The 27,410-nt window shown below is 38.3% G+C and overlaps 1 protein-coding gene and 1 long non-coding RNA gene across 4 annotated transcripts in view; one reads left to right on the top strand and one right to left on the bottom strand.

Moving 5' to 3' along the window:
• LOC126183238 (syntaxin-binding protein 5) overlaps nt 1-27,410 on the bottom strand; it is a 976,467-nt gene that overhangs the window by 182,536 nt on the left and 766,521 nt on the right. For all 3 annotated transcript variants that reach the window (XM_049925028.1, XM_049925029.1, XM_049925030.1), the window contains exons 12-13: nt 11,013-11,179; nt 9,888-10,083 (exon numbers count right to left, since the gene is read on the bottom strand). In XM_049925028.1, the coding sequence (XP_049780985.1) occupies nt 9,888-10,083; nt 11,013-11,179 (363 nt within the window). The remainder of the gene's footprint in view (nt 1-9,887; nt 10,084-11,012; nt 11,180-27,410) is intronic.
• LOC126183239 (uncharacterized) lies at nt 10,171-15,704 on the top strand. Its single transcript, XR_007536711.1, has 3 exons — nt 10,171-10,544; nt 15,189-15,340; nt 15,525-15,704. It is a non-coding gene; the product is annotated as an uncharacterized LOC126183239 (long non-coding RNA).

The raw sequence follows: 27,410 nt of genomic DNA, 5'->3' as shown, positions 1-27,410 counted from the left end.
GAAGCACTGTTATGGTGGTTGAGGTCAGCTGAATAGGTCAGCTGATGAATGGTGCATGTCATAGAACAATATCCCAGGCTGTTTGTAGTTTGAATCACACTCACAGTTCTGTACTGATAATGTGATTCTCTACTGGTAGACATGGTGTGGGAGACATATTATAATACTTGCGACCTAGTGCAAGGAAGTGTTGAGACACGTGAAGGACACCATATTGTTTGGCTGGATAGGAGAAAGTAGGGTGGGGAGGGGGCATTAGTGCACCATCAATTGCAGAACTGTAGAGAATTACTAGTGGAGGACTCAGAAAGTGATTAGTAACAGTGTATGAGTAACTGTGCATTTTGCACCCGGCAAATGGAACTTGGGCATCAGGAAGCACTGTTATAAAGGCTGTCAAAAGCCAGAAGATTGGACTAGATATTTAAGGACCACAACTCAGAGTTCCATCAAACCAAGTACATCCTCACTAATAGTGACCACTTGCCTAGGTACATACAAATGGTGCAAATCCCAGGCAAGCAAACACAAATAACCTATTGGCTACTGAAGTTTGGGAATTCTAATGTCATAGTTAAAAGGTAAGGTATGAACATACTGTAAAAGTTGCTGACACAATTTTATAGGCTCCTAAGGATTCATAAATTTTGAACCATTGCATCTGTAGCTTACACCAGTTCTAAAATTCATGAGAAGAAGGGCAGTTTCCACATGAATATATTGACAGAAAAAAATTCCTCCCTTGGTAATTGTGAAGCCTTCAGAGTTAGGGATTCTTTAGTTAACACCTGTGCTAGATGGCAAAGCCATCGGGAAGGAAGAGCAAAGAGCTAATACAGAAGTGATTAAATAGTAAAATGGAGCAGTGATAAGCAAAGTGGTGATGTTGAAATTCCTCATGGGGCAGTACATGCTTCTGAGTAACCCATATGGCCCTACAGGGAAGACCACCATATTTCTCATAAGTATAGCAGTCTGAATCAGGTAGTTGAAATGACTTCCCCAAAGAACCCCAATGAGTAGCCAACTAGCTGCAGATTCCTACCTATACCAGTACATGCAACATGAATGGAGGAGGGAGCACCTTATTGTTATATCTGTTTGGCATATAACAGAAATGCTTTGTAATTATCTTTTGTTTTCTTTGTTTTGTAACTATTGTTTCTTAGAGAAACACATGTTGGCAAAGGACAGTGAGGTTATTAGCAACCTTGCTAAAATGGTAAGTAAACACCACTCACAGATTAGGCCTTAGACCTCTTCCTCCTGGTCAACTGCTACCTACAAGAAAGTAAGAGGAGTGATGTGTAATTGTGGAACATGTGATCAGCATGTCAACAATCCCTCCAGCCATTATTGCCAGTAGGTGAATCCTGATGATGCCGCTGCTTGTTTATTCAAGCAGCTCCTCATTTTGCCTCACAAGGGCTGAGTGGATTCAGGACCAGAACTAATTACAAAAAATGATGCAATGGGAACTGGCCCTGGGTCCTTCCAAATCGAAGACAATGATGCTACCCATTCGGCTGTAGAGGAGGTCTGAGATGGATGTAGTTAAAAGAGTTAAAACTAAAAGTGCCAAAAGTATAATTTCTCTTAAGGTTACACACTCCCACATTCAGTCACATTCACCCAACCCATCATACCCAGCCACGAGGAATGTAAGGTTTGCTACTTTTTCATTGTTATAATGTGTTTTTTAAATCCATAACTGATTTACAGTTTTCTTCCTAAGAGGGGAAGAGGTGCAGTGGCCATATTTCCCATGCTGTCTGTATGGATGAATGGCATGCTTCATGTCATGTTTGATGTCAAAACCTAGTTGATCACTTCACAGCTAATGACACATGATGTCAACACTGGTACACCTGGGAATGCCAGAATTTAGGCAGAGCTCAGCCAGCAATGATGTGAATGTAGCCCAGTCCTCCTCTGCATACAAGATATATTCAACAAGTCACTACATCAATCCCTGTGCTGCGCCACACCCTGCTGCCTACAGTGTTGGGGGTTGTCTCTTACAAAACAACCTCTACACGAGTCATAGTGAGCCATACCAATGAAAGGCCGAAAATAATGTACAGTATGCATCACACTGTCTTTCTCCATTGGCATCATCTGAAGCAATCCTCCTGCCCACCAGCCTCACCTATGTGTACTATTCGTGGCTGCTGAATCAGTCAGTCCTCAAGGCAAGTCCCCAAGTGCCTTCCTGACACACATGTCCAAATCTCCAGGACTGCCTCAATGACCAACTCCAGGAACCAATACATCCTGTACTTTTCAATGCATTCTGCAGTACAGATATCAGAGAATTATAGGTATTGCCGAAAATTAAATTCTTGAAGACAAGTATCCCCACAGCAGCTTTAGCTGAATAATGCAGGAATACAAAACAACAGTATTCCAACAATGTACCAAACTTCAGAAGGAATCTGCTTGGACAAGCACTGCCATGCAGATTAGCTATCTACCATAATTTCAAGATTTATTGTTGTATATGACCCAGCTTGTTCTCTGCAGTTCACTGCCTTTACATGCCAATCATAGTTGTATCAATGTACCCCTTATAGACAGCAATTTAATAGTTAACATCTGACAGCTCTTTTTTATCACTCAGCTTTTCTCATACTCACTAATCTGTTTATATGGCTCCCTCAGCTATAAACAGTGATCTGTCCCCTATCAAGAGGTTTATAATTGACAGATGAAAGGAATTCTCATTACCCTATCGTTCTTGTAACTTTCATTCTGTTCCGACACTTTCTTCATGACAATGCAGATTAAGAAACACTAATGTCCAATGATGGCTAAACACACAAACTGCAAGAAAAAGCAAGTAATTTGAAAGAAGGAAAAACCAGGGTGTTTTCAGAAAAGAAACATTTTCAGATAGAAAAAGAATATTTAAAACACTGGTACTGCAATGCATACTGTATGTCACAGTGTTTTCAAGTTAGTGCAATTGGTTCCTTGCCAGTGAAGTAGCAGGAGTAAAACTATCAACATACTGTAGGCTACATAGTTTCACAAATGTTGAGTATATTGAAAGATTTATTCCACTGAGCCAAGTAGCTAAGATGTGTACAATATTTGCAACCAACAGAAAATTATCTGCTTAAAATATATGAGAAATATTACTTCAGTAATTATCAGTTAATGTGTAGATGTTTACTATGCTGCAAATATTTATAAACAAACCAATTTTTCTATATTATGTCAAATATTATATTAATTTATCCTTGGTGTGTTTCAAAAATTATACGAATTTTCCAAGTAGATAAATAAGGGTTGTACATGAATTAAAACATCAATTCTTATCCAATTTATTTTATTTAATATGCATTGAAAAATAGCTGATGAAAGAAATATAAGATAATCCAACCAGAACACCAAAAATTCTTCCTTCTTAATGGCCTCACCTTTCATGAAAAAACTAATATGAAAAGTGAGTGACAATATTTCATCTGCAATTGATTTGTATCTTTATTTTTAGCAAATAATACAGTCCGCTGTAATGTCAAACTGTGAAATTGTCTACTTGTAAGACACAAGATGAACCCATGGTCTAATGATTAGCACTGGGGGCTACCAATACCTAGAGATCATCTACAATTTTGTTGTTGTGGAAAAGACTGGAGCAAGACCCACTCTGCCTCATGAGACTAACTGAGAAGATGCTTGTTAACTCAAGAAGCAAAACTGACCCTACAAGCTGCTGAAGCAGCCTCAAATCTAAAGACTTGCACCAGACTGGGAGAACCACAACACCATCATCAAGACACATGTATTACACAAAATATATAGTTTCTATGAATAATTACAGCCTTGTATGTATATCATGTCAGTGTTCCAGATCATCTACTTCACATCATAAAGTATAGAAGACATCAAAAACACAATGTCTATAAACAAGTTGGCAATGGACCTTAAAGTACCAATTTAACTACATTCCACAATAATGTCATGTCAAATATAAGAAACACATTTCTAGCATTTAAACCATCACAACAGTTGTACAATGTTTAATTATAATTACTGGTTTCAACTAATGAGTAGTCATCAACTTTTCATGAAATTTTACAACTTATCTGAATGCCTGGAGAGTTAGTATCCACAAAAAAATTCTTTCTGAAGCATAAACCAACTGACAAAGCCACTACTAAAAGGCTGTGCTCCACAAGTGTCAGGGTATGGCAACTGCTTGGCCCCTCATCCCATCCTTCCCCTCAGAAAACAAAAATTAACAACTTTGCAAACTGAATTCACATCCTGCTCTGCTTACAGACAGACATTTCAGGTCAGTATGAATGTGGGGGAAAAAAAGCCATCAAGAGTGACTAGTAGCAAATGTGCCGAGCACTGCATGTCACATATTCTCAAAACTGTTTCACTGTTCACTGCTGTTTTCCTTGCAATCGAAAATGTTAGCTGACTCTTTTTTTAAGATCTTCTAATATCATTTTACCTTAAACTGGCAATGTTTTTGCTCATGTTACAAGCCAATGTCAAAAACTACTAAAATGTGAGTAAATAAATATTCACACAGATCTGAACACTATACACCTGGTAGCAAAATAATATGTACAGCCACGTGGAGTACCCATGCAATCTGAGGCGTCTTGTCACGGTTCATGCAGCTCCCCCCGTTGGAGGTTCGAGTCCTCTCTCAGGCGTGTGTGTGTGTGTGTGTGTGTGTGTGTGTGTGTGTGTGTGTGTGTGTGTGTGTGTTTTGTTCTTAGCATAAGTTAGTTTAAGTTAGATTAAGTAGTGCGTAAGCCTAGGGAATGATGACCTCAGAAGTTCGATCCCGTAGTCCTTATCACAAATTTCCAAAATATGTACAAATCTTGTACTAACTTTCTATGTTTCTCTCTCTCTCTCTCTCTCTCTCTCTCTCTCTCTCTTTCTCAGTACGTTTGGTGATTAATAAATACAATGTTTCCAATAGCTTTGAATTTTATTTAGTAGGAAATTGTCCTTTGTTTCTTTCCCTCCATCCCCCTTCCATGAAATTAAAATTTATGTTTTCCCTCTTCCCTCAAAATCGCTCAAATCCTAGGAATGCTCTTGTGCTAACAGGTGACAATGTTTGCACCAAACCTTACACGAGTTCACAGAGCAGGTAAGCAACAATACAGACAAACTTTTACTACCCCGCAGTGATTCTGTAAATGATTAACAACAAGTATAACAAATAGTCATATTTTTTATGTCTTTTAATTTGTTTTATGTGCCACAAAGATTAACATGCAAGTTAATTTTATCCATATGAAATAATAATGCTGCCTTTTCCTGTTAAGATAAAAGTAAAAATAAAGTGAAACCTGCACGTGAAGTCCTAAAGAAGATCAGTGATTCCTTTAAAAGCAACTGCTCCTTCACCTATCTGAACTAGAAGACCATTTAATGTGGCCACATTCATCCCTTGTCGTTTCTTTAGCCTAATCAGTCTCACATATTCACTGATGCCAGTTACAGCACATTAACACAAAAATATATGAGTCCATGATAACCACCTTCCTGAAAGAGTGTAAGTACTACCACTGCCATCATCACCCTTATTATTATTATTCATGTCACATTTAATTCTCTTCAAACAGATCAAAAATATATCTTAGGACACTCCTATGTCACCTTATGTAAATCTGTATCACTTCTACACATATTTTGTGGACTCTTTTTGTTCTCGGTTCATAAGTACACTACCAGACAAAATGTTTTTATTACTTATCACAACTACAAATTTGTGGTTAAAACAGGTATTTCATTTCGAATATTCTATAATATCCCCATTCTGATAATAAAACAGGAATAAACATGCAAAGACAAAGAGACTCTGTTGTGTATTTGACTGGTTGTTCACACAGAGGGGTGCTTATGAGTACCTGTGACCACACTAATGTGCCTTTACCTACAAAGGTTTCCATTCAAACAGGCCTCAGAGCATCATCTCATGTGTATCAAACAGCTCACATTAGTTTACAGTAAACTGTATGGATCCAGCAGCTTGTTTGTATGCCTAATCAGCTCCATACCATATTACCTCCTAATGCAACAGAAGAAGGAGGCTGGAATTGAAAAATGTGCTACAATTGTAGCTCTGCATCAGAAAGACTAGTCTAGTATGATAATAACAACAAAAGTTGACACAGCCCAATCTACAGTGGTGTATACATTGCAACGATTCAAGCCAACTGGTGCCAATGTAGTTGTTTCCTGATCTGGAAGACCCAAGTAACATCATCCAGGGAGATCAGTTAATGTGTGTTCAGAGTAAACATCAGAGGACTCATATAACACCTGAAATTCACAAGGAAGTAAATAATGTGCAAGGAGGGCCAATATCTGTCTCAACAGTGCAATGCCATCTTTGTGAACAAGGCTTGGAAATGGTGCATAAGGCCCAAATAACCTTTATTATGCAAACAAAATCAGGTGAAAAGATTGCAATGGGCAGAGTAACATAAAAACCAGAGTGCATAGCAATGGTCCAAGGTGTTATTCAAGGACAAGTCTAAGTTTGAAGTATTTGGAAGCCTTCATCAAATGTTTGTCAGTCAAGTTCATGGGGATTGTGTGAAGAGTCAATGTGTGGTGCCAGCAGTGAAGAATGGTGGAGGATCAGTCATTGTGTGGGGATGTTTTGTACGTGATAATGTTGGTGATCAAGTGAGAATCAATGGAACATTAAAGAAGGAAGGATATCAAAGGATACTGATGAACTATGTAGTTCCATCTAGAAACAGACTTACTGGTCATGGGTTTGTTCTACAGGAGGCTCTAGGCACTATGGGGCTTAACATCTGAGGTCATCAGTCCCCTAGACTTAGAACTACTTAAACCTAACTAACCTAAGGATATCACACACATCCATGCCCTAGGCAGGATTCGAACCTGCGACCGTAGCAGCAGCGCGGTTCCAGACTAAAGTGCCTAGAACCGCTCGGCCACAGCGGCTGGCTCTACAGGAGGACAATGATCTCAAACATGCTTCTAAATTATGCAGAGGGTATGTCAATACACAAGATAAATGTGAAAACTGAAGAATATAATTTGGCCAAGTTAGTCACCTGACTAAAAACCTGTTGAACTCTTATGGGATGAATGTGACAGGGAAAGGTTACAAGACTAATGTCATCTAATGTTGAAGATCTATGGAATAATTTACAGACATGTCAGATTGAAACACCTGCAAAAACACTATAAAATCATATCTACGGAATGTCAAGAGTTTGTGCAGCTCTTCTGAAGGCATAGGGTGGATACTTTGAGTCTATTTCATTTGTATGTAGTGCTTTTACATTGAAATAAAGTATATAGTTTTTATCACAGGTCATGGAAAACTTCTGACCAAATGTGTAACTGCATTAAGGACACTATTTATCACTTACATTTGCTACACACACAAAACCTGTTGTGACAGTTCATTTAGTGGAACCTTAATCAGATGGTAAGTTTCACCTCAGTACATACCATTGTTTGATTAAAGGCTATTGGAAAATCTACAATTGACTCTCCTCGGTTGTGGGGAGAATACTATCTCCAAGGCTCAAGATTCCTGTGAAAAGGAGTGATCCCAGTATTTTGCCATGCCGTAAACACATTGAAGTCCAAATCTGAAAGCAATGTCATCAGTGAAATACAATATGTAGCACTGAAATCAAGTTTATCATCAACACCAACATATGGTCAGAACTGAATTGAACTCCTGGATGGAGAGTGCTGCTTTTTATACAAATATTAAATATTCCAGAATATACAAGCATTAGAAACTTAACACATTTTAAGAATATTCCAGAAATGATGAATACTAAATAACCAATAATTGCTGGCCAGGTTTTAAACTGGCAACCCACAGCACACCAACCAACAATGCTAAGCACTATGCCATACTCAATGTGCCACAGCTTGTGACAATATTGTTCAATGACTTGGTGAAACCAGGAGATAGATTTACCTATGCGATCACGTACAAGAGCCAAGGAATGCCAGACACAGAAAAGTTAACCTGTCCACAGTACTATTTGCTGTGATTTGTGGCATCGAAGAGTAGCTATGTGTCTCCTGAAATACCAAGACTATTAGTAATTACCAAAAGGATATGCATCATTAGGTGCAAACTGGTGTTATTACTTTGGAAAGGAATACTGGTGGTTTCCAGACAATGGTTATACTGGGAAATTCACCTCATAGGACCCATCACGACAGAGGGATAGGAGGGAGCCAATTGATGAATGGGAGCTTATTTTATGAATGTTTAAAATACAACCAATCTAAAGAGTAAGTAACAGGTCACAAAATGTGCTGAGGTATGGCAGTATGTTGGTGTTTAGATGGTTTGAGTGTAGATGGTGAGTGTGACAGCAGATGGTATAGGCAGTGCATAAGCAGCAAACAGCAAAAAGGAACATGTTGGCAGCTCTACCTGAAGAACCAGAAAAACTCATACATGCAATCTTTGCACTTTAAGCTAAGCACTGGGGGTACATACTGAGTTAAATTATGAGATTGACAAGGGAATTTTGTTCAGTAGAAGACTGAAGGATATGTAGTTTTCTATTACTGTGACGAGTTTTGGTCTGTGCTGCCAAGCCAGACAACTCAAACACTAAACACGACCCATAGCTATTTACACAATGACAGAGTGTTTCATGAGGACACATGCATTTCCGGTATTGCACAGAAACCATCAACCACATAAGCAGTCTGCAATGACCACATAACACTCTAGCCCACTGTTCAAATAGTGTGGCAAGTTGCATATCAGTTTTAACCAAAAACGTAAACTAGATCAGTTAAAGACAGGCTTGGAATGAAGTCCTACAAAATTGTTGCACCATTTAGCACTTCAGACTTGAGTGTCCTTAACATCTGCTCACAGAGCTGTGTACAAATACAAACAGAAACCGAATCAAGTAATCTACTAACCAATTAAAATACTGCTGAGTACTGCAACTGGATGTTGCAGTTTGTGCACAATGGAAAGGTTGACCTTGAAATGCTCTTTTTTTCTGATTAAAAATGGCTGCTTGTATTGGGGTATGCAAACTCTCAGAACAATTGACATTTTAGCTCTGAAAGTCCTTATTAGTTATACTGAGAGCCTCTCCATAGTGTGAAATCAGGAGTGTCGTGTTCAGTTGGTGGAACAAAAATTACTGGATCAATCATTTTCTGTCTACCCATAACTTTTGACACATATGTGAGCAATACCTGCAAACTTTTTTCAGTTAACTAACAAAAATATCTACAGTTATTTCATGCAGGATGATGCAAGAGTCCATAGCTAATGCATGTATGACAGTATTATGAGCTAATTTTGATGATAGTAACTATCTTATCTTTCCAAGTTATTTCTGTCCACGCAATTTTCAACACAGACCACTTCCTTCTGGCTTCTTGCTCCTTACTTTTCTTTCTCCCCACTGCTCCCATTCCAGTAGTTCACTAGTCTCAGCTGACAGAACACTACTTCCATATATCAGGTTTTCACCAATATTGGAGTATCTGAATGGCAAAATAATCCAAATCCAGTCCAATTTTCAGTTCTATACAGTGCTTTGTTGCCAATGTGCCATGACTTGAGTGGTGATGTGGTGTTGTTCATTATAATTTTTGCCCCATATTCAACCACTCATTTAGTCATTAACATATATATTTGCTTTGTTTGGGGTACTTTCACCACATTTAATGTAATTTGTGATTACACAGAATGAGGTAGTGCAGTTATCATACCACTGTAATATGCACACAGAAATGACAATTCTAATCATCAGAATATTTGCCTCCAGTGGACAATCAACAAAGGATCTTGAATTTTTGATGTTCTGGTAACCAAGAACACAAGCAAACACAATAACGAGACAAAGTAATTATGGACCTACCTGGTCTGTGCTGGGAGATCGACATCTTTCATCTGCTTCACGAGAATTGCTTTCACCAGGGTTTCGTTTTGGTGATCTGGGCACTCTCTGGTAAGGATCTGCTGAGCCATATAGATCTGGTGAAGCCATATTTAGAAGGCATGTTTTCTGAACAATGTCAATGATAACAATCCCTGTTTCAGTCCCATAAGCCATCCTGAGAAAGAGTTAACAGTCAAGACAACCTTTTCTAGTATATTCTAATGTGCTTATTAAAAGTGGTAAAAAGCACTGCAGGGATAGAATATGGTATTTACAATGGAAAATTGTAACATACATCACATACAGAATGCACTACACATAATTCTGTTTTAGCACACTAGTATGAGAGAAGTCTGCTATTATCCACAGTACTTTGTTATTATTATGCTCGTAGCATGTTATAACACAAAAATGTTGCTTCAGATAATTGAACTGAACTTCTACTTTTTACTGATATGGAAAAATGCAGTTGAGAGGATTTATGACTAAAAGGAAAATTTAGCTCCTTGGGCACAACTGATGAGGTATCTTCTTGATGTGTCATCTTCAAGGGCAAGACACTATGAGAAAGTAGTAGTAACTGAAGTAACTACAGAAAATGACAATTTCAGTGAACCTGAAAATCTGCCTTATGGGGTAAGTGAACAAATTATTTGCAACTGCAATCATATCTGATTAATATGCTGACGGATCATATTAGTGGGCAATTTAGGCATAATTTTCTATAGACTATCCCATGAAAAAATTTCATGCATACTATAATGTGGTACCAGTAATGAATGTGTATCCAAACATAGTGACAAATGCTTCCATGAAGGAGCTGAAATCAAATAATGATTAATGCTCCCTTGTGCGAAAGCAGTGAGAAATAGGTTTACATATGTTAACATCCACTGGCCATCAAATTTCCCTTTCATACTCCGAAGGCAGTTACGATATTGTTTCCTAAGATAATAGAGCAGTTACTTTATCAGTAATAGGTAGAATCCTAAAATTAAAAAAGAAATGGAGTTGCAACTGTTATGTATATTACTGTTATCCACAAATTGAAACTTTGGTATATTTTCAAATTCACTGTAACCACTTATCCTTCTCAGTACTTACAGACCATAAGATGAATTGATGCTAAGTGAGGTAATTTGGCCTGGTTGTTCACCATTGACACAGGGGGTAAGGCACACTAGGTGTGCTTGGAAGCCAGGTGGTTTCTTCTGTGGGCCTTGGCGCACTTTCAAAGGTGTAGCAAATTCAGTAGATGAGCCCGAAGAACCCTGAAAGAAGTAGTAACATTTTTAATCTCATTAATATCTCCATATTTGACATTTTTTATATAGAGCCATTATATAGCACACTGGTTAATTGATAGATGAACACTTTATTTCGTGAGATGCATATTTTGCTTCCTGAGCAGTTCTTTCATTAAATTTTATGTTATATAATTTTGTATGCCAAATAACTGCATAATAAGCCAAAGATGAGTGTCAGCTCTGTCAAAATATATTAATTTTCTTTCATTTGCAAGTGTGATCCTGTTTAGTGCCCCACCATATAGAAATTCACCACTATCTTCTTTTAAACATGAAGAGTGAAAGGTAAGTCCTGAAAATAATCAACATACATTTAGCTTGGTTAGAGAAAGAACTGTACCAATGTACCTCACATACAGCAGCCAATGGAGAGCAATGAACATAGATTGGAAGCCAACTGGAGAGTAACAGCCTGAACAGAAAACTACCAAAATTATAACAAGTTCGTCATGTGCCGTGCACAAAATCCAGGCTGCACTATATGTAAGGAAAAACAGAAAATTGATTCCACAAAAGGAGAAAATAGATGTAAGAAGTAATTGTGTGAAACTTATAGAAAAGTTAACTAACTGGTTAGAACTGACTTGTGAAGAAAACTGTCAGATTGCCTGCTGCTGATACTGAGGTTCAAAGAATCTGACTGATGAAATTTCTCATACTCATAAAACTATAGCATAGCTTGTTGTATTAAGAATAATGCAATTAGAAGACTTCTGGAATGTATGTACCACACTACATTCATTCACTTAATGTATTCATTTTTAATGCTGATCATAACACATCGTTGTTTTAGAACTGTCAGCACCAGTTCAACCTTGCTTTTCTGCTTCATTTTTGATAAGATTCCAATTCCACATTCATAAAGGCTGACTTACTCTCCTCTAAAATTTATATAATACACACATCATATCTTTTCATTTATTAGTGATCTTTATATTTACTGTCTCTTCAGTAACTGTATTTTATAAACCAGCTATGAAACACTATATTTATTCTGTATTAGGCATATTTGCTAATCTATCTGCTTTTGCATTTCTTGCAAACAATCTATACTTTAATATTACATACAACAGTCTGAACCTATTTTTGCTAACCTCCTTGACCAAGTGCAGTCAAATTTGTGTGTATATTTCTGTCACTGAAAGGCAGGAGGGTCGACCAAGAACTTTGATTATGAAGGGATGAGGAGGGAAAGTGGGCACAACCTTTTATCAAGAATTATCCCAGCCTTTGCCTAGAAACTTAAATTACAATGTTTGGATGGAGATCTGAAATACCCACCTCATCAGAAAATGCTCTGAAAGCAATTTTCAGATCTCATTGTTTTGCTCTTTTAATTATTGACAGAAATTGGCACATTCAGCATTTGTAAAGTGAAGGCAAGAACTTGCAGGTTTGCCCTCACCATTTAAATTCTAAGAAGCACATGAAACTCAATAGTGTACAGACAATTTGAGAAAGACAGCAGCCATCTTTTTAGTATTTCAATATCTTTGTGAATAATATCCCCTTGCTGCAGAATTTTACAGCATATTTTGAGTTTGAATATAACAAATTTCCTAGAGACCAAAATGCTCAAGTCCACAAATCAGCATGACTTTTGAAAGCATTGGTCATGCAAAACCCAGCTTGTTCTTTTCTCACATGATATACTGCAAACTATGGATGAAGGGCAACAGACAATTTACATATTTCTAGATTTCTGAAAAGCATTCGACATGGTATCCTCTCACTGCAGACTGTTATTGAAGGTATGTGTATATGCAATAGTCTCCCAGATTTGTGACTGGCTCAAAGACTTCTTAACAGAATCTATAGTATGTTGTACTCGATGGCGAGTGTTCATCAGAGACAGTGTAAAATCAAGAATGCCCAGCGAAGTGTGATAGGACCACTGATGTTTGCTGTAAACATAAATTATCTGGCACACAGGTGGGCAGCAGTCTGTGGTTGTTTGCTGATGACACTGTGATGTACAGGAAGGTGTTTATGATAAGTGACTGTACGTTAATACAAGATGACTTAGACAACCTTTATAGTTGGTGTATTGAATGGTAGCTGGCTCTTAATGTAGAAGAATGTAAGTTAATGTAGATGAGTAGGAAAAACAAACCCATAATGTCCTGTTAAAGCATTAGTAGTGTCCTGCTTGATACAGTCCCACCATTTAAATATATGGGCATAACATTGCAAAGCAATATGAAATGGAACAAGCATGTGAGGATTGTGGTAGGGAAGGCAACCTGTCAACTTTAGTTTATTGGGAGAATTTTAGGAAAGTGTAGCTCATCTGTAAAGGAGACTGTATATAGGATGCCAATGTGATCTATTCTTGAGTACTGCATGAGTGTTTGGGATTCGCACCAGGTTGGACTGAAAGAAGACATCAAAGCAATTCAGAGGCAAGCTGCTAAATTTGTTACCAGTATGTCAGATCAGCATGCAAGTGTTACAGATATGCTTTGGGAGCTCAAGTGGGAACTCGTGCAGGGGAGAAGACATTCATTTCAAAGAGCACTTCTGAGAAAATTTAGAGAACTGTCATTAGAATCTAACAGCAAAATGACCCTATTGCCACCAACATACATTTCACATACAGACCAGAGACACAACATATGAACAATTAGGGCTCATATGGAGACATACAGACAATTATTTTTCCCTCACTATCTGTGAGTGGAACAGGAAAGGAAAGGAAAGGAAAGGAAACAACTAGTTGTGGCACAGGGTACCCTCCACCACACAGTGTGTGATGGCTTGCAGAGAGAGTATGTAGATGTAGATGTAAAATTGATGACACTATTTTATTAATGAACAAGTTGGCTGAAGAGTACACACACACACACACACACACACACACACACACACACACACACACACAGAGACAGAGGAAGGTTTAATTTTTAACTTTTACATGATTTTAGAGCTAGTGGCTCCTTCTTCTGGCAGAAGAGTTGAAGGGGAAGTCCTTTTCCTTCACCTCAACTCTTCTGCCAGAAGGAGCCACTGGCTCTAATAGCTTGCAAAAGGTAAACTCTTTTGTGTGTGTGTGTATCCCCCTGCCGCCACTTGGTGGGTAGATTTTATCTTAATTGATTACTTTCATTGTTATGTTAATAAATGTGGTTATTTCAAAGTCAGTTACATTTAACATTTGTATTTCATCAGTTAACTTGGTGCATCACTTTTGTTTTCATAGCTATAGTAGTATTAAACACATTTTTGTCTGCTGCTTAAAGTTGGTGGAAATTAGGGAACAATCAATAGTAGTCAATGTCATTAATGACACTTGTTTCAGCTCTGCCACTCACATCACCCTTATTACCAAGAGTGTTTTTAGAGTACAAATACAATAACTACCTTGTATGTAGGCGGCTAAAGGCTATGACATAGAAAAAGAGGGAGAGAGAGAGAAAGAGAGAGAGAGAGAGAGAGAGAGAGAGAGAGAGAGAGAGAGAGAGAGAGAGAGAGAGGCGGGGGGGGGGGGGGGGAAGGGGGGGGGGGAGAGAGAGAGAGAGAGAGAGAGAGAGAGAATAGAGAAAAATATAAAAAAATAGAAAGAGGGAGACTTTGGCTTTGATACAGGGAGTAAGGACCTGAACAGAAGAACAATAAAACAAAGACTATGTTACAAAATGCTGAAATGACAGGAGGCGAAGACTAGACACACAAAGAGAAGATAGTAAAAATTACTTTAAGACAAACTGCAGATGTAATAAGTGTAGCAGTCTGTCATGGGTTTTACTTGCTTTAGAATATGCTGCAACAAATGTAAGTTTCACTGTGAGTTTCTGTCTTAAAGATAAACAAATAAAAAATAAACACACGAAGAAGAGTATGTAGGAATTTGATAGTGGTCAGAGAAATAACATTACAAACTTTACATTAAATATGTAGTAAATCTAAAACACCACCAGCTTTATAGACGTTTCTTTCTCACTTTGACTCAAATGCGAACTCTCTATTGCTGCAGGCTTGCATGTGATATAATACAAATCTACCTACATGAGCTATAATCCTTGTGAGGATATTCATTGATGGAGTAGAAGGAGTTGGCCAACAGGAAGTTCTGTAATTCACTCTGAAATCAATCTTTATCACTTACAAGACCTTCGATATGCTCTGGTAAGTTATTGAATATATGAGTACCTATGTATTTTACTCCTTTTTCTACTAATGTTATGCTTTAATAGTCCTTATACAGATTACATTTATTAACTGATACAGATTGTTCAAAATACACATCCAAACATGTACTTGGAGTGATTTTTACTCTTTAGAAATGTTTCAGAATTGTTTTTCATTGCAGGTACATAACAGATTGCAAGACGAAGCAAGGACTGGAGTGAAATTCAGGAAGACCTGCGGGGGACTTGCACTTGGTGCAAGGAGTAGCAATTTACCCTAAACATAAGCAAATTTAATGTATTGTGTATATGTAGATAGAAAGACATATTAGTCCATGACTATAGGATAGCAAAATGCTTGCTGGTAGCAGTTACTTCAATAAAATATGTAGGAGTATATGTATGGAGTGATTTCAAGTAGATTGTTCACATAAAATTAATCATAGTTGTGCCAGATGCCATACTAGGATTCAATTGATGAATCCTTACGAAATGTACACCTACACCTAAATACACACTCTCCAAACCACTCTGTGATGCATGATGGAAGGTACCTTGTGCCACTACTAGTCATTTCCTTTCCTGTTCTACTTGCAAATGGAGTGAGAGAAAAACAGTCACCTATATGCTTCAGTATGAGCCCTAACTTCTCTAGTCTTCATAATCCTTATCCAAAATGTACATTGGTGGCAGATGAATGTGTCCACAGTCAGCTTCAGTTGCTTGTTCTCTAAATTTTATCAATAGTGTCCCTTCAAAAGACCTTCCCTTCAGGGATTCCCATTTGAGTTCCTGAAGCATCTCCTTAATACTTGCACGTTGATCAAATCTACTGGTAACAAATCTAGCAGCACGGCTCCAAACTGCTTCGATATCTTCCTTTAATCCAACATTGTGCAGATCCCAAACATCCAAACAGTACTCAACAGTGGGTCATGCAAGTGTCCTATACAAGGCCTGTCTAAAAGGTCTCCGCCCTTTGGTCAGAAAAAATATTTCGAATACCTGACAGGGCTGGAACCCTAATCATCTTCAAAGTAGGCCCCTTGTGCTTGCACACACTTAGCCCACCAATCCTTCCACTGCTGGAAACACCTCTGGAAGTCTTCTTTTCGAATAGCATTCAGCTCCATCATTGTGTTCCGCATTATCTCTTCTCTACTCTCAAAATGGAATCCTTTCAGTGGAGTCTTCAATTTTGGAAACAACCAGAAGTCGCAAGGAACCATGTCTGGAGAGTACGGAGGCTAGCAAATGGCTGTAATTCCATGTTTGGCCAAGAAATTTTGGATGAAGTGGGATGTAATGTGAAGGGGCGTCGTGATGCAGTTGCCAGTTTTTCGCGGTCCACATGTCTGGTCTTTCGCACTGAACTGTGTCACAGAGTCGCCGGAGAACATCTTGATAGTACTCCTTTGTCACTGTTTCTCCAGTGCACGTGCATGATGCACAATTCCATGGACATCAAATAAGACAGTCAGCATCACTTTGATTTTGCTTCGCACCTGCTGTACTATCTTCGGCCTTGGAGACTTGGGATGCTTCCATTGCAACGACTGTCTTTATGTTTCTAGGTCATAGCCATGCAATCGTGACTCATTTCCAGTTATCACAGTGTTCATCAACCCAGGATCAGTGTTGGTGGTGTCCAGAAGGTCCTGTGCAACGTCAAAATTGAGATCTTTTCGTTCCGGTGACAACAACTTGGGCATGAATTTTGCAGCCATTCGGTGTATGTTCAAATCATCATGCAAAATTGCACATGCAGAATCTTTACTCACTCCAACATCTTGGGCAGTCTCCTGCACAGTCAGACGACGATCTGCATCACCACATTTTGCACCCTCTCTACAACAGCTGCACTCCGAGCAGTTTGGGGCCTGCCAGACTGCTGGCAGCTCTCCGCTGATGTGCGGCCATTTTTGAACCACTCCTTAATTTGTGTTACACCCATTGCATCTTCTCCAAACACCTGCTGAATCTTACAAATTGTTTCACTTTGAGAATCACCAATCTTTTGACTAAATTTGATGCAGTATCTTTGCTCAACATGTTCAGTCATCTTGAGGGAATCAGTAATCCAACAAACACGTTGTGTAGCACCTCACTCAGTGACCAACCGGCAATGGTGGAAGGCTGGGACAAAATTCACGCATGCGCATGAAGGTCTCTTCCTTTACTGTGTACAGTGGTGTCGCACTATCGTCTCTATTTTGTGTGGGAAAATCAAAGGTTGGATACTTTTTAGATAGACCTCATGTGTGTGGTCTTCTTTACAGATGACCCACACTTTTCTAAAATTCTCCCAATGAACTGAACTCAACTATTTGCCTTCCCTACTATGATCCTTCATGCTCACCACCTTTCATATTGCTTTGCGACATTATGCCTAGATATTTAGCTGACTTAACTGTGTCAGTGAGCACATTACTAATTCTGTACTTGAACATTATGTATTTTTATTTTTTTCCTATTTTTCATTGAGTGAGGTGGCACAGCAGTTAGCACACTGGACTTTCATTCGGGAGGACGATGGTTCAAACCCACATCCAGCCATCCTGATTTAGGTTTTCCATGATTTTGCTAATCGCTTCAGGCAAATGCTGGGATGGTTCCTTTGAAAGGGCATGGCTGATTACCTTCCCAATCTGTTCCTAATCCAATGAGACTGATGACCTAACTGTTTGGTCTCCTCTCCCAAATCAACCAACCTTCCTATTCATCTGCATTTACTTACATTTTTATACATTTAGAGCAAGTTTCCAGTGATCACATCAACTATAAATTTTGTCTAAGTCACATTGTATCCTCCTACAGTCACTCAATGATGACACCTTTCACTACACCACAGTACCATCAGCAAACAGCTGCAGACAGCTGCTTACCCCATCCAACAGATCATTTATGTACCATATTTTGCAGACTACGAGATGCACTTTTTTTTTTTTTTTTTTTTTTTTTTTTTTTTAAGAAAAATTGCCACCAAAATTCAGGTGCATTTTATACTCGACATTAATATAAAATATCCAGTGTTTTATTTAAAATTCCTGCCAGTTTTAAAAATGGCCATGTATTCGATACCTCAGGAAACCTATCTCTATCGGGCAACATTGGATTCAACTGGTAGCAGCAGTGCACCGATGTGACTGAAATGATTTGCAGGAATTAACAAGCTTGAAAACACTGTCCCCCTCCCACCCTGCCATCACAAACCCACAACACTGTCCAGCCTATTAAGCATCATTGCAGTCTACAGTGCCAGTGAACTGGAATTGAAAGTGATTTGGGTTACCAGTAACAGTACAATATTTTTGTTAGTAGCTAGTTTCCTAAATAAAATAAAGGGTATTCACGTGATGTGGGCTATAAATTGAATATAATAGCATATGCAGAAGAACATGGAAACAGGGCAACTGACTAGCACTGATGAATGTGCAGTTGAGTGCCCCACAAACCAATAATAATAATAATAATAATAATAATAAGAGCAACTGAGCAGTATTTCAGCCTTCCACCAACAGAAACAACCATACACGATTGGCAAGCTAGTAAAGAAGAACTGAAAAAAATGAGGAAGACTAAATGTGTGAACAGCAAACTGGCCAAAACTAGAAGATGACGTACTGAAATGGATTGAAGGACATCGTCAAAATGGCATTGGAATTAATACAAAAATGATTCAAATACATGGTCGTAAGCTAGCACTACAATGGAACTTAGCAGAGAATGTCGTAAGAGTATGAAGACAAAATATTCTCTTTCCATCGCTTTATTGTTCAACGTGGAAAGAAAACCAGTGTGGAACTAAGCCAAATAGCAAATATGGATGAAACTCCTCTGACATTTGATGTGCTGAGTAACAGAACAGTTGCGATGGAAGGTGCTAAAACTGGAACTATAAAAACAAGTGGACATGCAAAAATGCATTACACTGCTGTCCTTACATATTGCGCTGACAGTATTAAACTTAATCCAATGAGCATTTTCAAGTCCAAAACAATGTCAAAACCTTCTGAAATACCAGCAGGTGGTGGTGTTCATGTACAAGGATTGAATGGATGGGGCTGGTATGAAATTATGGATTAACAGAGAGTGGGAGAGCTGGAAATGTACTTTATTAAAGAAGAGTTCTCTTCTTGTGCTAGATCAGTTTAGTAGTCATTCAAAAAATTCTGTGAAAGAGAAACTGAGACAGGGAAATACAGAGCTTGTTATTCTGGGATGACTTACTCCACAACTGCAGCCTCTTGATGTCTTGGTAAATAAACCATTCAAAGTGTATGTGAGAGAGTAATTGAAGAAACAGATGATACTTGAAACCCAACATGAATTCATGTGGAAGGGAGCTTTAAAATGACCTACAGTCAAAAAAGTGTGCCAGTGGAGAAAACAGTCATGATCTAGAGTGAGAGAAGACATTACTGTTAAATATTTCAAGAAGTGTGGCATAAGTAATGCTCCTTATGGCAATGAAGACCATCTTATATATGAAGGGGACAATGATGATGACAAAGAGGAGGAGGAGGAGGAGGAGGAGTAGAAGCAGAAGAAGAGGAAAGTTCAGATGACAATTTTCAGAGATTCTGAAGGTCAGTTCAGTTTTATAAACTAAGAATCTTTTCAGCCTAGATGTGCAATATAATAATAAAAATGGTAAAAATGTTATTTTCTTAAAAACTGCTTAAAAATTAAGGCACGTCTTGTAATCAATAGCATCTCATAGTCCTTAAAATATGGTATATAGTAAGTAAAAGCAGCCCTATCACACTTACCTGGGGCACTCCTGTTGATACTCTTGTCTCTATTGAACACTCACTGTTGTAGACAACATACTGAGTTATATTACTTAAGGCATCTTTGGGGCACTCATTATCTGGGAACCTATTCTGTATGCTTATACCTTCAAAACAGTCTGCAGTGTGAAACGCTTCTTGGAAATCTAGGAATATAGAATCTGCCTGTTGCCCTTCATCCAATGCTCACAGGACGTCATTTGAGGAAACAGCACGCTTAGTTTCATATGAGTGATGCTCTCTTAAAACTGTGGTGATTTTTGGACAGAATATTTTCTGTCTCAAGGAAATTTATTATATCTGAACTGAAAATACGTTCAATAAATTTGCAGCAAACAGATGTTAAGGATATTGTTCTCTTAAGTTTGTAGGTCAACAATGGGGTAGCTTACAAAACATTCATTTGATCAATACTTGAATATTACTCGTCAATCTGAGGTTTATAAAGGAAATAGGGAAGATCTAAAGAACAGTGGTACATTTCACTAAATGTAAGTAAGCGTAAAGTGTCAGTCAGATGCTCAGTCACCTCCAGTGGCAGGCAACACAAGAGAGGTGGTCTGCATCATGGTGTAGCTTATTGTTAAATTTACAAGAGAGTAGGTTCCTAGAAGAGTCAACCAATATATTGCTTCCTTCTATGTACCTCTCACAGAAAGACTATGAAGATAAAATCAGAGAGATTCATGCCCACATGGTGGCTTACCAGCAATCTTCCTTCCCAAGAACCATTCACAACTGGAACAGTAAAAGGAGGGAGGAACACAGAGTACCCTCTGCCATACACTATGAGGTGGCTTGCGGAGTGTATATGTAGATGCAGATGTGTATCTGTTTAAGACTTTCCATCCAAGACAACATGTTACATCCTCCCTACCATGAAATCCTCAATGCAGTCACAAGTCTCATTTGATACCCCATGCAGTCACACTTTTGATAATAAGCATAGGTGTAGTATCAAGTCAAATGTTTTTCAGAAATCAACAAATACTGCATACACTTGACAGCCTCGATCCACAGCTTTCAGGATGTCATGTGAGGAAATTGGAAGCTGGATTAACATAATCCGTGTTCTCATGGATAAAGGCATTCTGTTCAAGAAACATCATTACATTTGAGCTCAGAATATGTTCTAAGATTCTACAAAAAATGGATACCTAGAATATTAGTTTTGTGGATCACTTCTATAACCCTTCTTGCAGATGGGTGTAACCTGTGCTTTTATCAAACTACTGGCCACAGTTTTTTGTTCAAGAGATGTATGGTACATTATGATTTCAAGACAGGCTGGCTTAGCCACAAATTTGGTACAGACTCATAGAAATTCATTTGCTCCTTGAGTTTTGTTCAGTTTTAATAATTTCAGCTGTTTATCAACACCACTAACACTGCCATTTATATCATCCATCTTTTCAGTGGTGCTATGATTAAATTGGAGTGATACACCTATATTTTCATTTGTAAAGGAACATTTAAAAACAGAGTTCAGTGACTCCACTTTGGCTTTGCTACCCTCAATTTCAGTTGCCATCTCATTCATAACAGGCTTGACACAAACTTTGGTGTCACAAACAACCTTTACATATGACCAGAATTTGTTTGAATTTTATGAGAGTTCTTTTGTTAGTATTTTTCTAGTTGAGTATCTCCATATCTCTAGTGTATGGTTTGTTTTATACATATTACACACTAGTCTCAGTTTCTTTAGAAGCTTCTTTCCAGCGACAGTATACCACTGAGGGTCCCTCCGATAATGAAGTGTTCTACTAGATACATATTATCAAGTGCGTGGTCAACTATTCTTCTAAACTTAGCTACAATTCTTCTACGTGCTCATCTCCAGAGCTAAATGTTTAGAATTCCTCACTGAGTTATGACACTACTGCTTCTTTACCTAGTTTTCTGAACATACAAATTCTTCTACTAGTTGTAGTAGCTCTTTGTACTTTGGTAATCATTATTGCTACGACTGCTTCATGGTCGCCGATACCATTTCCAATATGGACATCCCCAAAGAATTCAGATCTACTTGTTGCTATTAGATTCAACATATTTCCATCATAGGTGGACTTCCAAACAAACTGTTCTAGGCAGTTCTTAGGAATGCATTTTATTTAATTGTTTCATAGAGCTTCTAGTTATGTCCATCACTTAAACTGTAATTTTTCCAATTCATTGTTGGATTACTCAAAGAAGGAAGATTCAGGTTTAACATTCCTCAACATCAGGGCCTTTTGAGATGAAGCAGAAGCTCAGCAAGGATGGGGAAGAAAATCAAATATGCCTTTTCAAAGGAACTGCCCTTGCATTTGCCTAGAGCAATTTAGGGAAATAATGGGAAACCTAAATCTGGATAGTTGGATGTGGGTTTGATTGGATGATTAAAACCTTTTCTTTGAGAAGCCTGATGTTAACAGAAAATGAGGCAGCAGTCTTAATAAAAATCACTATAATAAAATAAAAATATACAAAAAAATTTTACTACCTAGATTGCAATTTACATTAGAAAATAGACATTTCTGTTTGTTTACAGATGTCAAGATTTTTGTTATACACAACCAAAACTAGTAATCATGTTTCAATTGTCTAATGTAAATTGCAGTCTAAGCTGTAAAAGCTTTATGTACACTTTCTTTTTATCTGAACAAAGTCTTGTCTGATGACGACAGTATAAATGGGGAACTTACATACAAGTTAACTACGGATATCTCCGAAGTTCTCATTTACATCTGGAGGTGAGTCTGGTGGTTGATAGAGATCAAATTATCAGTTTATGCCTACCCTTGATACGGAGTCTTGCACAGGTCTTGGTCATATGCAGTTTCTATTTATATGATGGTAAATTTGAGTTTCTTGTCTACTGTGACAAATACACCACATCCATTTACCATTAGCCTAGCCTTTTGAAATAAACTTAGATTTTCCTCAAAATTCCCACTGCTATCAGTTTCAGTTTTTAACTAACTTCCTTGCGTTATGCAACTTCCACTCCTTTCTAGAAGAGCTTCAAACTCTGGCACTATGTTGTGAATGTTTCAACAGTTAATCACTAGGATTTTACAGTGACATTCCTGGTACCCCTACAGTTATCAACATCTAGACTGGGTGGAGAGGTACCTAGTCTAAAAGACCTTTGTGTGTACCCTACACATGATCAGCTACCTGGGTATAATCCTCTGATTTGAAGGCACACTTGACACATTTAGTGAAACCTTGCAGTTTTCAGCCATCAAGTACACAACTAGGAAATTGTGCCTAGCCTAGCACAGAATCTAAGCAGGAAAGAGTGTGCCACATTTTTTTCAGAATTGTGTTTGAAAGCTTTTGTTGTTTCCATTTTTATCTGTTTTTGGGCCCTGAATTTTTTGAAGTATTTTTCTTTCTTTCTTTTTGTATTCTCTCCTTTTCTCACACTTTAAGTACAATAATAAGTTCTGCTGCATAAAATGGTTAAGGTCTGTTTATTATATAGATCACTGGAAAATTTGTGTACACATACTGCAAGCAAGCACATGGTGCTTGGCAGAGGGTACTTTGTATTGCTACTAATCAGTCTCTTTCCTGTACCATTCACAAACGGAGTGCCAGAAAAATGACTGACTATATTCTTCTGTATGAGGTCAAATATTTCTCATCTTGTCCTCATGGTCTTTATGCAAAATGTATATTGATAGCAGTAGATTTGTTCAGGAGTCAGCTGCAAATGCTGGTTCTCTAAATATCCTCAACAGTGTTTCACAAAAATAACTTCATCTTCCCTCCAGCGATTCCCATTTGAGTTCACAGAGCATTACTGTGATACTCTCATGCTGGTCAAACTTGCTATAACAAATCTAGAAACATGCTTCTGAATTGCTTCAATGTCTGCTTTTAATTCAACCAGCTGTGGATCCCAAATAATAGAGCAGTACTCAAGAATGGGCCACACCAATTTTCTGTACGTGGTCTCCTTTAAAGATTAGCTACATATTCCTAGAATTCCCCCAATATACTGAAAACAACCATTGGCCTTCACTGCTACCAACCTTATATGCTTACTTTATTTTATATCACTTAGTAGCTTTATGCCCAGATATCTAATCAATGGGACTATGTCAAGCAGCACACCATTAATACTGTATCTGAACATTATAGGTTTGGTTTTTCCTACTCATCTGCATTAACTTACCTTATTTCTACATTTAGAGCGAGCTGTCCTTCATCACACAAAATAAGAATTCTAACAAGGAAACTACAGGTTGGAATATCAACAATATAAGAAAAAAAATTGATTAACACTCACTATAATGATGACACACTAAGTTGCAGACAGGCTTAACGAAAAGACACACACACATTAGCTTTTGACCAACACCTTCTTCAGAAAAAAAATAATATATATATTATTTCACACAAGCAAGCACACCTTACGCACGCATGACTGCCAACTCTGACAGCTCGAACCGGAATTCTGTCTGTCATACTGTATCCTCCTACAGTGACTCACCTACAACACTTAACTAGGCATGTTTATGGATATTGAGAACAGTGGTTGTATCACACTTCAATATGGTACTCCTGCCTATAACCTCATCTCTGATACGCACTCGACACTGAGGACTAAGCACTGGGTTCCATTACTTAAGAATGTCTTCGAACCACTACATATAAGAGAACCTATTCCATATGCTTGGACCTTCATTAACACTGTGCAGTGAGACACTGTGCCAAACAATTTTCAGAAATCTTGGAATATCCCTCGTTGCCCTTCATCCATGGTTCACAGGATACTGGTTGAGAAAAGGATTAGCTGAGTTTCTCATGAGTGATGCTTTCTAAATCCATGCTGATTCATAGACAGAATATTTCCTGTCTCAAGGATATTTATTATACTTGTACACCAAATATGCTCAAGAATTCTGAAGCAAAGTGACATTATGGACATTGGTCTGTAATTTTATGGGTCAATTTTTTTACCCTTGTAATACACAGGAGCCACCTGCACTTTTTTTCCAGTAACTTGAGACTTTACACTAGGAGAGAGATTCACAATAAATTCAAACTAAGTATAGGACCAATGCCTAAGAGTGCTCTCTGTAAAACCAAATTGGAATTCCATCTGGACTTGGCAACTTATTTGTTTTCAAAATTTTCAATTGCTTCTCAGTGCCAGAGATGCATATTTTTATGTCCTACATATTGGAGTGTGTGACATTCAAATGATGGTATGTCTGTATGATCCACCTGGGTGAATACTTTTCTAGAAGCAAAATTTGAAACTTCATCTTTAATTTTGCTGTCTTTTATTTCCAACCAGAATGCTTGATGACTGGCTGAATAGAAGCTTTTGACACAGTCATTTTACACAGAACCAGTTTCACTAACATATGACAGTGGAAGTTGTTTTTTGCAAGCTTTGGCTATCAATCATTTTATAGATGCATGAATTCTAACTAACTTTTGACTATAGACATTTTTGTGTCCTATTTCAAACAGAGTATGCAACAATCACTGTTTCCTCAGCAATTTACAATTTTTGTTATAAAACCATGTGGGTCTTTTCCATCCTTAATTCACTTTCTTCACACACACTTCTCCTGAGTGCAGTTTAGAATTAGTTTATAAACTTTGCCCTTAATTCCTCTATGTCCATCACAGTGGAACTACACTCATGTTCAGAAGAAAACAGAACACCTTGAAAGACTAGAGATAGGAAGTTCATATTCACAGGACATTTACATTAGTATGCTCTGAAGATTAGCATTTCAATCACCTCGGTTCAGCATATGTCCTGTTGCCTAAAAGGCACAGGGTCCAATATGGGCCCTGATAACTTCTTCCATGTGTGATGGCACTAACATGTACATGTACGTATATGGTGCTATGTTATAGCTATCCATGCTGCATTCACCTGGTTCCAAAGTTCATCTGTGGTTGTTGGCATTGGGTCACAGTGCTGCACCTGTCATTTCACTATACACAACACAGTTTCGATGGGCGACAAGTCTGGTGAAGTGGCCAGCCAGGGCAAAAGGCTGACATCCTGTGACACCAAGAAGGCATGTGTTCATGCAGCAACATTTGGCCATGCATTGTCTTGCTGAAAAATAGCACCTGGGGTATTGTGTAGAAAGGGTATGGCTACAAGTTGCAGGATGTCAAACACATAAGACAAATCGGTTGCGGTGCCCTGGACATGCATCAAAAGTGATTTGGGGTTGTACCCCCTTGCACACCACACCGTAAGGCCTCGAGTTGGCTCTGTATGTCTTGTTCGAATGCAGTCACTGTGATGCCACTCCCCTGACTGCGGTGAACCAAAATGCGGCCATCATTTTAAAACAAGCAGAACTTGAATTTGTCTGGAAACTCTATGTGATGCTATGCCTGTCCCCAGTGACATCGTTCCATACACCACTGCCAGGTATAATGTTTCTGCACATTAGTCACAAGTAGGTGGAGAATAGGACAACACACACAACCCATGCCATAATAAACAGTGACAGACTGTCACCCCTGATAGTGTATGATGTGTTTAACTTTTCCATAGTTGCACCAGAGCTGAGGAGGATTCAGATCTGACCTACAATGCCATTCAGATGAGGTGGGCTGGGTGGTGCAACCTGGCCCATTTTGACACGTTCTACAGCCTTCCATAAACAATTTTGCACACGCCCATTGCACTGCTGAAATACTTTGTTCAACATGAGCAGCAATTTCTCAGATGGATGCATCACAATCTCTCACACCAATAATATGCCCTCTTTCAAACTCACCTCATTTGGTGGTATGGTTTGCCCATACGTCTGCAAGGCATCCTGCACAATTGCTCAAATCATACTAATCGATTACCTTTGGTTCATACGGACAACGAGAGCTGCAGGCACATTTTACCAGTATGTACTGTTGCGTTGCGACTTCGATGTTGACCTTGAACATGCCAGATGACATGGTTCAAATACTAATTGTTTCTGCAGAACATACTAATGTACATGTCCAGTGAATACGAACTTCCTGTCTCTAGTCTCTCAAGGTGTTCTGTATTTTCTGGACAGGAGTGCAAATGATGTCCATTTGCTTCTAAGTAGGATGCTAACAACTCCTTAGATGCTCATTCCAGAGTAACAACTGTCCTAGCTTTCTTAATGGATTTATTATATTTACTAACCATCATCACTATGATGACATGAGGATTACTAATCCATGTCTCTATACTTATACTGTCGATAAGGTCTGGCCTGTTTATAGTTATGAGGTGTAAAACATTTGCAGTGTACGTAACTTTTCGAACTAACT

The sequence above is a fragment of the Schistocerca cancellata genome, chromosome 4, assembly GCF_023864275.1.
Source record: "Schistocerca cancellata isolate TAMUIC-IGC-003103 chromosome 4, iqSchCanc2.1, whole genome shotgun sequence".
Classification (NCBI taxonomy): domain Eukaryota; kingdom Metazoa; phylum Arthropoda; class Insecta; order Orthoptera; family Acrididae; genus Schistocerca; species Schistocerca cancellata.
Note: the sequence above shows the minus strand (reverse complement) of the source record. Positions and strands in the feature narration are given on the sequence as shown.